This window comes from Bufo gargarizans, chromosome 3 (genome assembly GCF_014858855.1).
Source record: "Bufo gargarizans isolate SCDJY-AF-19 chromosome 3, ASM1485885v1, whole genome shotgun sequence".
Taxonomy (NCBI): domain Eukaryota; kingdom Metazoa; phylum Chordata; class Amphibia; order Anura; family Bufonidae; genus Bufo; species Bufo gargarizans.
Window position 1 is genome coordinate 63,805,676 of NC_058082.1, and position 15,346 is coordinate 63,821,021.

At 43.6% G+C, this 15,346-nt stretch overlaps 1 protein-coding gene across 3 annotated transcripts in view; it reads right to left on the bottom strand.

Moving 5' to 3' along the window:
* Positions 1–5,462: 5,462 nt before the first annotated feature.
* Positions 5,463–15,346, bottom strand: part of SLC11A2 (solute carrier family 11 member 2) — a 172,613-nt gene continuing 162,729 nt past the window's right edge. For all 3 annotated transcript variants that reach the window (XM_044286051.1, XM_044286050.1, XM_044286052.1), the window contains one exon: positions 5,463–5,582. In XM_044286051.1, coding sequence (XP_044141986.1) covers positions 5,502–5,582 — 81 coding nt within the window. In that variant the 3' untranslated portion in view covers positions 5,463–5,501. The remainder of the gene's footprint in view (positions 5,583–15,346) is intronic.

Below are 15,346 nucleotides of genomic sequence, written 5' to 3' on the forward strand. Positions count from 1 at the left end.
TCACCTAATGGGAAAGTTCAAAAGTCTAATAAAAATAAACATGCGGAGCCCATGGAACAAATGTCAAATGTGATATTATATTCTATAGAAATGAAGAATATCTTACAAATTTAAAAGACTTGGCAGTAAATAGTACAATACTTGTTACACAATGAAATGCAAATGGCTCTAAATGAATCCCATGTAAATACAAAGTGTCATGTACATTTTTAGATTATAGAGGTCATTTATTAAGATCGGCGTCTAAGACACTGGTCTTAATAACCCCTTGCGCTGGCGTTCTATCTGACGAAGTTATGTAGAGGCCGGCGCCCTATACATAACTTCGGTGCATCCACCGCCGTCAAAATGTAAGACAGCTTCCTTGCTGGCTTACATTTAGACCATTTTCTATGCCTAAAACAGGCCCGTCCCCTCCCCTGCCCTGTTTTTTAGACCTGGTGTGAGCGGGGTAAAAGTCGCAGATCTGCTCCAGATATCCGCCAGAAAACTGGTATATATCTGATAGTAAATGACCACCTACTGTATATGCTGTTTTGCATAAACTTTTAATGCTTTGTTCATGCTGTTACATCTTGTACAGATTAAATGCAATCTGCTCTGTTTTCCCAAAGAAGTGAAAAAAAATGGAACTTAAAGGGAAGCTGTCACTCGATTTTGGACCATTATCTACAGTAATACGTGATGAGTAGTACTGCAGATATGGGGTCCAGGTCACTATTGTTTATTTTCCTACTGCCCCCCCATTCCCCTGCTGTCAGCGCTCAGAGCTGCATTGAAGTACGTTGTCAGGACTGCTGAGCATGCGCACAAGTCCTCTCCATTATGTTAGAACAGTGCAGCAGTCCTGTATTTCAGTGCAGCTCTGAGTGCTAACAGCTCGGGAACGGGGGCTAAAGGAAAATAAAAAATAGTGATCTGGACTTCTTACCTGCAGGACTATGCATGTATTATTGTAGACAATGGTCCAAAATCTGTGTGACAGATTCCCTTTAAGGCTGAGTTCACACGGGCGAGATTTCCGCGCGGGTGCAATGCAGTAGGTGAACGCATTGCACCTGCACTGAATCCTGACCCATTCATTTCAATGGGGCTGTGTACATGAGCGTTTTTTTTCATGCATCACTTCTGCAATGCTTTAAAATCGCAGCATGTTCTATATTCTGCGTTTTTCACGCAGCCCTGGCTCCATAGAAGTGAATGGGGCTGCGTTAATAACGCATTGCATCTGCAAGCAAGTGCGGATGCAATGCGTTTTTCACTGATGGTTGCTAGGAGATGTTGTTTGTAAACCTTCAGTTTTTTATCACGCGCGTGAAAAATGCATCAAAACGCATTGCACCCGCGCGGAAAAAACTGAACAACTAAACGCAATTGCAGCCAAAACTGACTGAACTTGCTTGCAAAATGGTGCGAGTTTAACTGAACGCACCCTGAACGCATCCGGACCTAATCTGTCACGCTCGTGTGAACTCAGCCTAATTCAATGGGATCGGTTATGATCTCTTAGGCCCCTTTCACACGGGCGAGTTTTCCGTGCGGGTGCGATGCGTGCGGTGAACGCATTGCACCCGCACTGAATCCTGACCCATTCATTTCTATGGGGCTGTGCACACGAGCGGTGATTTTCACGCATCACTTATGCGTTGCGTGAAAATCGCAGCATGCTCCTCTTTGTGCGTTTTTCACGTAATGCAGGCCCTATAGAAATGAATGGGGTTGCGTGAAAATCGCATGCATCCGCAAGCAAGTGCGGATGCGGTGCGATTTTCACGCATGGGTTCTAGGTGACAGTCTATTCACTGTATTATTTTCCCTTATAACATGGTTATAAGGGAAAATAATAGCATTCTGAATACAGAATGCTTAGTATAATAGTGCTGGAAGGGTTAAAAATAATAAAAAAGTTAACTCACCTTCTCCTCCTGTTCGCGTAGAGGCCGGTCTGTTCTTTAGCTGTGGCTGAAGGACCTTTGATGACGTCAGATCACATGCTCCATCACCATGGTGATGGACCATGTGATTGGAGCATGTGATCTGACGTCACCTCAGGTCATTCAGTCCACAGCTAAAGAACAGACCGGCCTCTACGCGAACAGGAGGAGAAGGTGAGTTAACTTTTTTTATTATTTTTAACCCTTCCAGCACTATTATACTAAGCATTCTGTATTCAGAATGCTATTATTTTCCCTTATAACCATGTTATAAGGGAAAATAATACAATCTTCAGAACATCAATCCCAAGCCCGAACTTCTGTGAAGAAGTTCGGGTCTGGGTACCAAACATGCGTGATTTTTCTCACGCGAGTGCAAAACGCATGACAATGTTTTGCACTCGCGCGGAAAAATCGCGCATTTTCCCGCAACGCACCCGCCTCTTATCCGGGCAAAAAACATGACGCCCGTGTGAAAGAGGCCTTACAGAACAGAGCTATCATCATAAACCCAGTGTGAATAGAGCCTTACTGGTTAGTGGAAAACTGGCCAAGAGAGAGTGCGTGAATGAAAATTCAAATAACCAAGCTGCATAAGAAAGCTGGTGTTCATGATTTTTTCAGTATACTTGCAGAATTTGACATATATGAAGGTAGAGATTAATGTGTACCTCCAGTCATACTTGTGGCATCTGCCACCTGAAGTTCAAACGTGACAGTGGTCAGGAGACCAAGTGGTCTTACTGTATAGACAACTGTACAATGCTGAAGGCCTCCCCTGCCTTACCAGACCACCCTCTCCTCTGGCTGTATCTTCTGAATTAAACCTTCCATTGGTTTACATGGCCACAAGCATAACTGGAGGTAGACTTACAACAGCATACAGGGAGTGCAGAATTATTAGGCAAGTTGTATTTTTGAGGATTAATTTTATTATTGAACAACAACCATGTTCTCAATGAACCCAAAAAACTCATTAATATCAAAGCTGAATATTTTTGGAAGTAGTTTTTAGTTTGTTTTTAGTTTTAGCTATTTTAGGGGGATATCTGTGTGTGCAGGTGACTATTACTGTACATAATTATTAGGCAACTTAACAAAAAACAAATATATACCCATTTCAATTATTTATTTTTACCAGTGAAACCAATATAACATCTCAACATTCACAAATATATATTTCTGACATTCAAAAACAAAACAAAAACAAATCAGTGACCAATATAGCCACCTTTCTTTGCAAGGACACTCAAAAGCCTGCCATCCATGGATTCTGTCAGTGTTTTGATCTGTTCACCATCAACATTGCGTGCAGCAGCAACCATAGCCTCCCAGACACTGTTCAGAGAGGTGTACTGTTTTCCCTCCTTGTAAATCTCACATTTGATGATGGACCACAGGTTCTCAATGGGGTTCAGATCAGGTGACCAAGGAGGCCATGTCATTAGATTTTCTTCTTTTATACCCTTTCTTGCCAGCCACGTTGTGGAGTACTTGGACGCGTGTGATGGAGCATTGTCCTGCATGAAAATCATGTTTTTCTTACCTTGCAGACTTCTTCCTGTACCACTGCTTGAAGAAGGTGTCTTCCAGAAACTGGCAGTAGGACTGGGAGTTGAGCTTGACTCCATCCTCAACCCAAAAAGGCCCCACAAGCTCATCTTTGATGATACCAGCCCAAACTAGTACGCCACCTCCACCTTGCTGGCGTCTGAGTCGGACTGGAGCTCTCTGCCCTTTACCAATCCAGCCATCTGGCCCATCAAGACTCACTCTCATTTCATCAGTCCATAAAACCTTAGAAAAATCAGTCTTGAGATATTTCTTGGCCCAGTCTTGACGTTTCAGCTTGTGTGTCTTGTTCAGTGGTGGTCGTCTTTCAGCCTTTCTTACCTTGGCCATGTCTCTGAGTATTGCACACCTTGTGCTTTTGGGCACTCCAGTGATGTTGCAGCTCTGAAATATGGCCAAACTGGTGGCAAGTGGCATCTTGGCAGCTGCACGCTTGACTTTTCTCAGTTCATGGGCAGTTATTTTGCGCCTTGGTTTTTCCACACGCTTCTTGCGACCCTGTTGACTATTTTGAATGAAACGTTTGATTGTTCGATGATCACGCTTCAGAAGCTTTGCAATTTTAAGAGTGCTGCATCCCTCTGCAAGATATCTCACTATTTTTTACTTTTCTGAGCCTGTCAAGTCCTTCTTTTGACCCATTTTGCCAAAGGAAAGGAAGTTGCCTAATAATTATGCACACCTGATATAGGGTGTTGATGTCATTAGACCACACCCCTTCTCATTACAGAAATGCACATCACCTAATATGCTTAATTGGTAGTAGGCTTTCGAGCCTATACAGCTTGGAGTAAGACAACATGCATAAAGAGGATGATGTGGTCAAAATACTCATTTGCCTAATAATTCTGCACGTAGTGTATTGCCCATAAGAGCTTACTATCAAGTCTTACAGTACCAGTGCAGTACTATACAGTGACAGGACTATTATATCACAGAATCACTCTATTCACAAAAATGATTCAACTGCAATTCAGTTCACATTTACCAGACATAACACATGAATGATGACAAGGCACACAGTTATAATATTGGCCACAGAGGAAGCAGCATTATTGGGTGACACTTTAAAGGCTATGGACACCTTTGGGGCAATTTTTTTAATGCTTGCAATTTCCTCAATTCGGGCTAAAAATATTTTCATTTGGTCTTTATTAAAAATGTTCAGTCATTTTTTAGATAGAACGGTTAAAAAATCTGTCTGTTTGCAGAGTATCACTCCTCAGTCCGGTCAGCTGACGGCTCATGTGAAGGCTTATCTCTGATCTCCTGACCTCATAAACACGCATTTAAGCCATATTCTTACCAGTATGATAACAGTTTAGTTTAGTCAAGAGATCACAGATAAGGCTTCACATGAGCCGTCTGCTGACGTAACTCAGGAGTTACAGTCTGCATATAGATGTCCATAGCCTTTAAGGGAGATTTATCACCTCCCCTACTCCTTTTCCAGCATAAAACAGACATGAACCTGAGGTTCGCAACTTTGCAAAAGCCACTGTACCTCAATGTAGCCGCCCTCACCACTTACCAAAAAGGTGGGGGGGATGGCAGGGTGTGGGCGGAGCCATCAGCCCCAGTTTATTTATTGCTTATACCATAATTTATGGGATAAGAATAATCATTAAAATTTCAGAGCCGACATACAATACCTCATCTAACCAGCCTGTGATGCTCCAACTCTGCACTCCCCCAATTCCAGTCTTCTGAATGATGGTTTGAAGTCATATCTTTTCTACGGCTCTAGCAGAATGGGACCATTATAATACTGGCAGGTCAGACATTTCACATGCTGACTCTGATTATAAAGTAAGTGCTGGGATTGAATAAATATCATCTAAGGATCATGTTCATTACTTAGTCCACATTTGACTTGTATTGCGCACCAGAAGTTTTGACACGGCACCTCTTAGTTGCCGATTTCTCCTAGATGTGGATCTAGAGGAAATGGAGGATGTTGAGAGCAGGCTTGAGTGTGCCATGTGATTGCCATCATCATCGGGGAGAGGGCAAGTCTTCTTTCTCCATATTATTCAAGAGGAAAAGCTCAGGATAGGTGGTCAACCCCAGATTGAACTGTAACAGAGAAGGCACATGAGAACCAGCACAGGCAAACAGACAACAAACTATACGTGTGTCTGAAGAGAGACCGATGAATGCCATCATTCATGAGGGATAAAGAAAAACTAGAGGGTATACTAAAATGTATACTTCATGGATTACCTCTATGTAAAGAAATATACACTAAACCATCTTTTTGTTTTTTGTTTTAGTGCCCGGAAGGGCAACATCTGCCACAGCATGCATACTGCTTCGGCTGGGCTATGTACATGTTCTGGGGTGTTTTCTATTATTGTATTTTACTCATTTTGCGCTAAGAATAATTTTTTGATTTGGTCTTTATTAAAAATGTTCAGCCATTTCTGAGATACAAGAGTTAAAAAATCAGTTTTGCGAGTTATGACTTTGTTTTCTTTGAATCCCATCATCTGACGGCTCATGTGTAGCTCTTATCTCTGACCTCATAAACACTTATTAAAGCCATATTCTTAACAGTTTGTTAAGAACTGAGCTATAATGAGTGAATTTTTAACTCTTGTATCTCAGAAAGGGCTAAACATATTTAATAAAGACCAATTGAAGAAAAAAAAAAAAAAAGTTTACATAGCCTTAAGGGTAAGTGCTCTCCATTCTGTCTGTAGATTGGCAATATAGAGAAGTATAGCAACACCTGACTGCAGGATCAGACTACACAGGGTACTGTGTAACCATGAATGTATCAGAGCTGTGTATGATAACCTGCAGAATACTTTAAAGACCAAAAGTGCTGCATTTTTTGTATTTTAGATGCACTGGTGCAATAAAAGTGCACATACCCTTTAGGCCTCTTTCACACGGGCGTGTGACCCCATTGCCGACCGCATTTGCGGATCCGCAATACACGGGTGCCGTTCCATGGACATTCCGCATCACGGATGCGGACCCATTCACTTGAATGGGTCCGCAAATCCGGAGATGCGGAATGGTGCGAAATAGAACCACGGAACCCTACGGAAGCACTACAGAGTGCTTCCATGGGGTTTCGTCCTGTACTTCCGTTCCGCAAAAAGACTTGCGATCCGTTGCGGCTACCCCACGGACTGTGCTCGTGCATTGCGGCCCACATTTTCCAGGCCACAGCACGACCACGGGGCACACATGCCCGTGTGAAAGAGGCCTTAAGGTCACATTACATTCCTGCTGGTTCTGAGAACTAAATCAATATTAGGCTACTTTCACACTCACGTTTTGTGCTGATCCATCATAGACAGATCCGTTCAGATACTACGTCCGCATGCATCCGTTCAGAATGGATCCGTTTGTATTATCTGTAACATAGCCAAGACGGATCCGTCTTGAACACGATTGAAAGTCAATGGAGGACAGATCCGTTTTCTATTGTGACAGATTGTGTCAGTGAAAACGGATCCGTCCCTATTGACTTACATTGTGTGCCAGGGCGGATCAGTTTGGCTCAGTTTCATCAGACGGACACCAAAAGGCTGCAGGCAGCGTTTTGGTGTCTGTCTCCAAAGCGGAATGGAGACTGAACTGAGCCAAACTGATGCATTCTGAGCGGATCCTTTTCCATTCAGAATGTATTAGGGCAAAACTAATCCTTTTTTGGACCGCTTGTGAGAGCCCTGAACGGATCTCAGAAACGGAAAGCCAAAACGCGAGTGTGAAAGTAGCCTAAGGTGTGATACCATACAGATCTTATCATGAATAATTCCTCCATGCATGCGTACTTACACCGTCCACTGCCACTATTTGTAATGAAAGCTTGTAAAACAGTAAAAACATCATATATTCATAGGAAGGCAATACATAATTATGACAAACACCAGAAAGTTCTATAATACACTTTACCTAAGGTAATAAATAGACGATAATGGAAATTGAAACGCCCTCCCCTGCTTTTTATTGTATAAGCATCATGTACTACGTATAACATTTATACAAAACACGAGCACAAAACCAAAGGGATAAACATTAGAGATGAGCGAATTTCATGTTATGAAATTCGTTCACGCTTCGTTTTGTGGTAAAAGCAGAATTGCGTTGTGAATTCCGTTACCACGAACCGTAGCGCAATTCTATGACGGAATGCCTTTAGAGGCATTCCGTTATTCATTCCGTCATAATAGAAGTCTATGGCCTGCATAACGGATCCGTCGCGTTTCCATTATACAGTAGAGGACTCCCCTGCATAACGGAAATGGGACGGATCTGTTTTGCAGCCCATAGACTTCTATTATGACGGAATGAATAACGGAATGCCTCTAAAGGCATTCCGTTATAGAATTGCGCTATGGTCCATGGTAACAGAATCCATAACACAATTCTGCTTTTACCACCAAACGAAGCGTGAACGAATTTCAAAATATGACATTCGCTCATCTCTAATAAACATATATAAACTAAATGTGTGCAAAAAGGTCTTGTTTTGTGTCCCACGACTAGTTATCAGTGATGGCCAGTTCGCATTGTTCACCCGCGAACACATGCGGGCTGCCATCTTTTCTCACAAGTCCGGCGAGGCGCAGGTAAGTCCTTACCTGTGCCTGTGCGCGAGCCGGTCTGAAATCAAATGCAGTCACCGGGAGCAGGCAGTTCTGAGAACAGTCACCGGGGGCCTTCATCGGGCTGTTCTCGGAACTGCCTGCTCCCGGTGACCGCATTTGATTTCAGACCAGCTCGCGCACAGGCACAGGTAAGGACTTACCTGCGCCTCGCTGGACTTGTGAGCTAAGATGGCAGCTCGCATGTGTTCGCGGGCGAACAATGTGAACTGGCCATCACTGCTAGTTATACATTATATTTTATTTTACACAATAAAAAAACACCTACAAGGAGCATGAAAGGGGTTGTCTGGTTTCAGGAGGTGCATCGCTGAGACCAGTGATTGGCCACAGCAGTCAAATCAAACACAATGCAACGGCACGCTGTATTCACAAAATACATGATCACAAAATATATAAACTAATGCTATACTCACTATGTAAATGAATATGAGGTACAAAACGTTTTGATCAAAATCATTTGTACCCACCACAGCAGTGACCTAAATGCTACCCCTTATGGTGCCAACTGGCCTCCAATGAATTTAGGGAAGGTAGGTTCCACATACAGTATATACTGAGCCCACTCTGTATGCACCCTTGTCCAGTGCCAGCAGACCTCCAATGAATGCAGCAAGAGCAGGGTCCAGTGTTATACTACACTAGTTAAAATCAGACTTAGGGCTCATGCACACCAATGTATTTTCTTTCCATTCCGTTTTTTTCACGGACCGTATGCGGAACCATTTACTTCATTGGGGCTGTAGAAAATACAGAAGTTACTCTGTGTGCATTCTGTTCCGCAAAAAAGTTGTGCATGTCCTATTATTCTCCGCAAATCATGGTCCGAGGCCCTATTCAAGTCAATGGGTCCCCAAAAAATACAGAACGCACACGGAACACATCCGTATGTCATCCAAATTTCGCGGATCTATAATGTAGAAATGCTATGCCCAGCCCATATTGCTCATGTGTTTGGTGATTAATAAGTTACTGTTTCTGTATACGATCCGCAAAAAAACATACGGATATCTTTTGTGCAATAACGGAACGGAAGAGGACTTAAATCAGAGAAGAAAAAAAACTCAGATACGGAACAATGGATCAGTGAAAAACGGACCGCAAAACAACAGTCGTGTGCATGAGCCCTTATTCACATGTCTGTGTCCTTGATGGTCAGTGCTTCATCCGTGAAGAATCTGTGTGTGGTCCATGTGTCCGTTTTTTGCACTTAGTATTCCACAGATAATACGTTGGAAATTCATTTCTAGAGCATCCCCAAGCAATGATTCATGAAACACGAATGCCATCCATGTTGTGTCTGTGTTTTTCATGGACTCATAGACTATAATGAGCGTGATGGATCCGTATATACAAACAAAAATAGGGCATGGATGTGTGAATACACTTAAAATCAATGGGTATGTGTGCTATCCGTGGAGAACACAGACCGCACACATCCGCGACCCACTGACGTCTGAATAAGACTTTAGTCAGCACATCCTAATGTGCACAGCTGCCTTGGAGGTAAACTGAACCCGACCGGGAGAACCGGAGCTGCGGCATGGGATCTGCCAGGTAGGTAATGATCACTCATTTATTGCACGCAGATCCTCTGTATTGTCGTTTCCTCTGTTGAGCGCAGCAGCCTCTTCAAACAGCTGATCGGTGGGGTCTCAGAAGTCGGATCCCCGCCAGTCTGATACTGATGACCTGTCCTGAGGATAGGACATCAATATCAAATTCTGGGATAACCCCTTTAACATGGAAAACTCAGGGCTAGGGCATGGGCTCAGTCTGGCCTACCCATTCATTCATTTAGACAGCTGGGAGGAGATAATCCTGTAACTCCCCCTTGTTATTCTGTTTATTGGGTCAGTGCAATTGTAACATTCTGCATAATGTGCTTGATTTATGAAATGTAGCCCAACGTATATCTTCCGGGGAATATCAATCAGTAGAGCAGGGGCAGTATTTGGGCATGAGAAAGCGGACTCCAAGCAAGTACGGCAGACTCAGTGAATAAAGAGTATTTTTGTGAAATAAGACAACTGAGACATAATAAGCAGACAAATAAGGTGCTCCAGATGGTTGGTGGGGGTGTTTTTCAGTATTCCACCAGTTCCCCTTTAATCTTACATTGCACGTCAGTTGCTCTTGATTCCTAAGTATGGCTCAGCCAATATGGACTTTATTAAAACAGCACCAATTATTTCCAAAAGTCTTATCATTGCCTATACTAAGAAGTCTATTATAATCATGTTCATCCTGAACGCCAGGTCTTCTGTCCAGATGAGGTGACCTTCATTAGTGAGCTGATCACTGCTGTACACCTCCATTACATAAATGGTTCTTCTCTTGTTTCCCTCTGGTCACTCGTCCTCCTCCAAGCCTCAAGAATTATGGAGAAAGATGGCGGTGGAGCACATCAGTGTATATAATGTGACATATGGCTATGTCATGACATTAATATAAAGTGCACTGTCATACAGTGATCGTCAGCTAATGTTGCAAGTTGCCATAAAGTGGTGTCTGCCCATATAGTGTAAGATTTGATGAAGACCGCCCCATAACACAGTGTATGGTGCCAGCTGTAAGTAGGTACGTTATTTTGCATTGGTAAAGGGGTTGTCTGGTATAATTTAAACTCAGGCAGGACTGCGTTAGAAAAATAAAATGTACCTTTTAAAACACCCCTCTATTCCGGTGCTGTGGCTCCTGGCAGTTCACAGTGGACAGAAATCAATCGGGACCTGTGTGTTTTTATCACATCACTGAATTTTTCCTTTAATTATAGTAGTCAAGAGGATGTTGTCTTTTAAAGTGGACTTTCAAAAATGACTTTTCTGTACCTTACCTAATTCCTGCCAGCCACTGCAGTATTCAGCCTCTTTTATATTGCTGATCTAAACCCCCCACACACACTATTTTGCAGATATGACCCAATTAGTTATTGGGCTGTTTAGTGATCTATCTCTTCTCTCGAAGTGGAGTCTCCTGCATCGCTCTGACACCATCTACTATGACAGGAAAGATTGCGAGCTGCTGGTTTGTCAAGTGGCTCAGCATTAGGCCTCCTGCACACGAACAAGGTCGTTCTGCGGGCCGCAATGCATGAACACCGTCCATGGGGCAGCTGCAGCTGATCGCGGACCCATTCACTTTAATGGGTCCTCCATCCGGCCGTTCCGCAAAAAGATAGGACATTTTCTATCTTTTTGCGGAACGGAGGTACGGGACGAAACCCCATAGTGCTTCCGTAGGGTTCCGTTCCATGCTTCCGTTCCGCATCTCCGGACTTATTGAAGTGAATGGGTCTGCATCCGTGATGCAGAATGCACACGGAACGGTGCCCGTGTATTGCGGTTCCGAAATATGGCCAGGGAGGGCACACGTTCGTGTGCAGGAGGCCTTATATTGAACTCAATCATTTAATTTCAACTTCACTAAGAGTACAGCAGAAAACCTCCATATACTGTATTTTACACAATGTCTCTGATCTTACTGCCTTCCATTAAACTGACTGCAGGAGCATCCTTCCTCTAATGTGATGTGTTTACACTTGGGCGTGCTGGCTCCATATTCGGAGTGGGTGCGGAATGTTATTCTGTGGAGGTGTTCACCCATCCAATATACGCACTGCACAATTTTCAGTATATAGCATGTTCCATCAGATGCTCTATAATTCACCAAAGAGTACGGCACTTAATATAGTTCCATTTTGACAACTAAAACTGAAGCCTATTTAATAGGGATCGACCGATATTGATTTTTTAGGTCCGATACCGATAATTTGTGAACTTTTAGGCCGATAGCCGATAATTTATACCGATATTATGTGAATTTTCATTTTTGAAAAAAAAAAAATTCCTGCTGAAAATGAATGTTTATTGTTAATGTGTATTTTTTTTTGTAAATCTTTCTTTTTCATTTATACTTAATATTTTGGTGGGTTTTTTTTTACTAACTTTTAGCCCCCTTAGGGACTAGAACCCTTGTCCTATTCACCCTGATAGAGCTCTATCAGGGTGAAAAGGACTTCACACTGTCCCTGCTGCTCTGTGCTTTGTGCACACAGCAGCATGGAGCTTATCATGGCAGCCAGGGCTTCAGTAGCGTCCTGGCTGCCATGGTAACCGATCGGAGCCCCAGCATTACACTGCTGGGACTCCGATCGGAGGAGGAGGGGATCCTGTGGCCACTGCCACCAATGATTAACACTGCGGGGGGGGGCGCACTGCGCCACCAATGTTGTTAATACTGGGGTGGAGGTGGGGGGCCGCGGGCGCACTGCGCCACCAATGTTGTTAATACTGGTGTGGGGGGCCGCGGGCGCACTGCGCCACCAATGTTGTTAATACTGGTGTGGGGGGCCGCGGGCGCACTGCGCCACCAATGTTGTCAATACTGGGGTGGGGGTGGGGGGCCGCGGGCACACTGCGCCACCAATGAAAATAAATCTCATTCATTCATATACAGGAGGCGGGAGCTGGCTGCAGAATCACATAGCCGGCTCCCGACCTCTATGAGCGGTAGCTGCGATCCGCAGCACTTGAGGGGTTAACTACCGTAGATCGCAGCTACTGCTCATAGAGGTCGGGAGCCAGCTATGTGATTCTGCAGCCCGATCCCGCCTCCTGTATATGAATGAATGAGAAACTTATCTTCATTGGTGCGCAGTGGCCATAGCTCCTCCCCTCCTCTTGTTCCCAGTCCTCCCATTGGCTACAGCGGCAGCAGCAGCACAGGGGGGGAGGGAGACACTGCTTCCTTCTCCCCTGTGCTGCAGAGGGAACACGGAGAGCGCTGTCAGCAGCGCGATCTGTGTTCCCGATTTGTTATCGGAATATCGGCAAAATAAATGCCGATACCGATAACTGTTAAAATCCTCAATATCGGCTGATAATATCGGTAAAACCGATAAATCGGTCGATCCCTACTATTTAAGACACATTTAAAGGGAAGGTGTCATGGTCCTTATGCTGCCCTCTCTCTGACAGCAGTAGAGGTGTAGGGACAGACACGCTGATTTCAGCGGTTTGTCATGCACACAACTGTAGTTTCAGTTCACATCTGATCTGCATTTTTTGTGGATCAGATGCGGACCCCTACATTTCTATGGGGCCGCAAAAGATGCAGACAGTACACAGTGTGTTGTCTGCATCTGTATGTCTGTTCCGCGGCCCTGGAAAAATGGATAAGGCCGTGTGTATGAGGCCTAAATAAGTTTTTCAGTACTCACAAGTTACCGTTCACAGCCAGTGAGGAGTCCACTGTGAAGGAAGTAGTCCACTGTAATCACTATATGCCTGCTTATCCCTGCCCTCCAGCCACTGAGTGACATGTTTCTCCATATGCACAGTAATACGGAGAAACCAATCATTCATGGCTGGTTAATCCCACATATCATGATTTCCGTGCACTCCTTATGAGTATTGAAAAACGAATTAATGACAAACCTCTGAAATTAGCATCTGGCACGGCACTGCGCTGTCCGCAGAAATCCTGACACGATCCCTTTTAAATAAACCTGAGAATGTGCTCACCACTATCGTTGCTGGTGAATATCTGATTCATAGAAGCTACCGAAATATATCTGTCCTGGGGAACATTTTTAGTAAGCATGCCCCTAAAATACTGTAAGGCTTTCTAGTAAGATATGGTCCATGTAAATCACTGATAGAGAAACATTTTGAAACTACTGTGGATTTCCTAGCAGATTATCATTTCAGATATAATAATTTCACCCCATCCACAATGTGCATTTTATATACAGTTGCAAGAAAAAGTATGTGAACCCTTTGGAATTTTATGGATTTCTGCACAAATTGGTCATAAAATGTGATCTGATCTTCATCTAAGTCACAACAATAGACAATCACAGTCGGCTTAAACTAATAACACACAAATAATTAACTGTTACCATGTTTTTTTTATTGAACACACCATGTAAACATTCACAGTGCAGGTGGAAAAAGTATGTGAACCCTTGGATTTAATAACTGGTTTTCCTGTAGTTGCAGATCAGACGTGCACAACGGTCAGGAGTAATTCTTGACCATTCCTCTTTACAGAACAGTTTCAGTTCAGCAATATTCTTGGGATGTCTGGTGTGAATTGCTTTCTTGAGGTCATGCCACAGCATCTCAATCGGGTTGAGGTCAGGACTCTCACTGGGCCACTCCAGAAGGCGTATTTTCTTCTGTTTAAGCCATTCTGTTGTTGATTTACTTCTATGCTTTGGGTCGTTGTCCTGTTGCGACACCCGTCTTCTGTTGAGCTTCAGCTGGTGGACAGATGGCCTTAAGTTATCCTGCAAAATGTCTTGATAAACTTGAGAATTCATTTTTCCTTTGATGATAGCAATCCGTCCAGGCCCTGACGCAGCAAAGAAGCCCCAAACCATGATGCCCCCACCACCATACTTCACAGTTAGATGAGGTTTTAATGTTGGTGTGCTGTGCCTCTTTTTCTCCACACATAGTGTTGTGTGTTTCTTCCAAACAACTCAACTTTGGTTTCATCTGTCCACAGAATATTTTGCCAGTGCTGCTGTGGAACATCCAGGTGCTCTTGTGCAAACTGTAAACGTGCAGCAATGGTTTTTTTTTGGGACAGCAGTGGCTTCCTCTGTGGTATCCTCCCATGAAATCCATTCTTGTTTAGTGTTTTACGTATCGTAGATTCGCTAACAGTGATGTTAGCATATGCCAGAGACTCTTGTAAGTCTTTAGCTGACACTCTAGGATTCTTCTTCACCTCATTGAGCAGTCTGCGCTGTGCTCTTGCAGTCATCTTTACAGGACGGCCACTCCTAGGGAAGAGTAGCATTAGTGCTGAACTTTCTCCATTTATAGACAATTTGTCTTACCGTGGACTGATGAACAGCAAGGCTTTTGGAGATACTTTTATAACCCTTTCCAGCTTTATGCAAGTCAACAATTCTTAATCGTAGGTCTTCTGAGAGCTCTTTTGTGCGAGGCATCATTCACATCAGGCAATGCTTCTTGTGAAATGCAAACCCAGAACTGGTGTGTTTTTTTATAGGGCAGGGCAGCTGTAACCAACACCTCCAATCTCATCTCATTGATTGGACTCCAGTTGGCTGACACCTCACTCCAATTAGCTCTTGGAGATGTCATTAGTCTAGAGGTTCACATACTTTTTCCACCTGCACTGTGAATGTTTACATGGTGTGTTCAATAAAAACATGGTAACATTTAATTCTTTGTGTTTTAT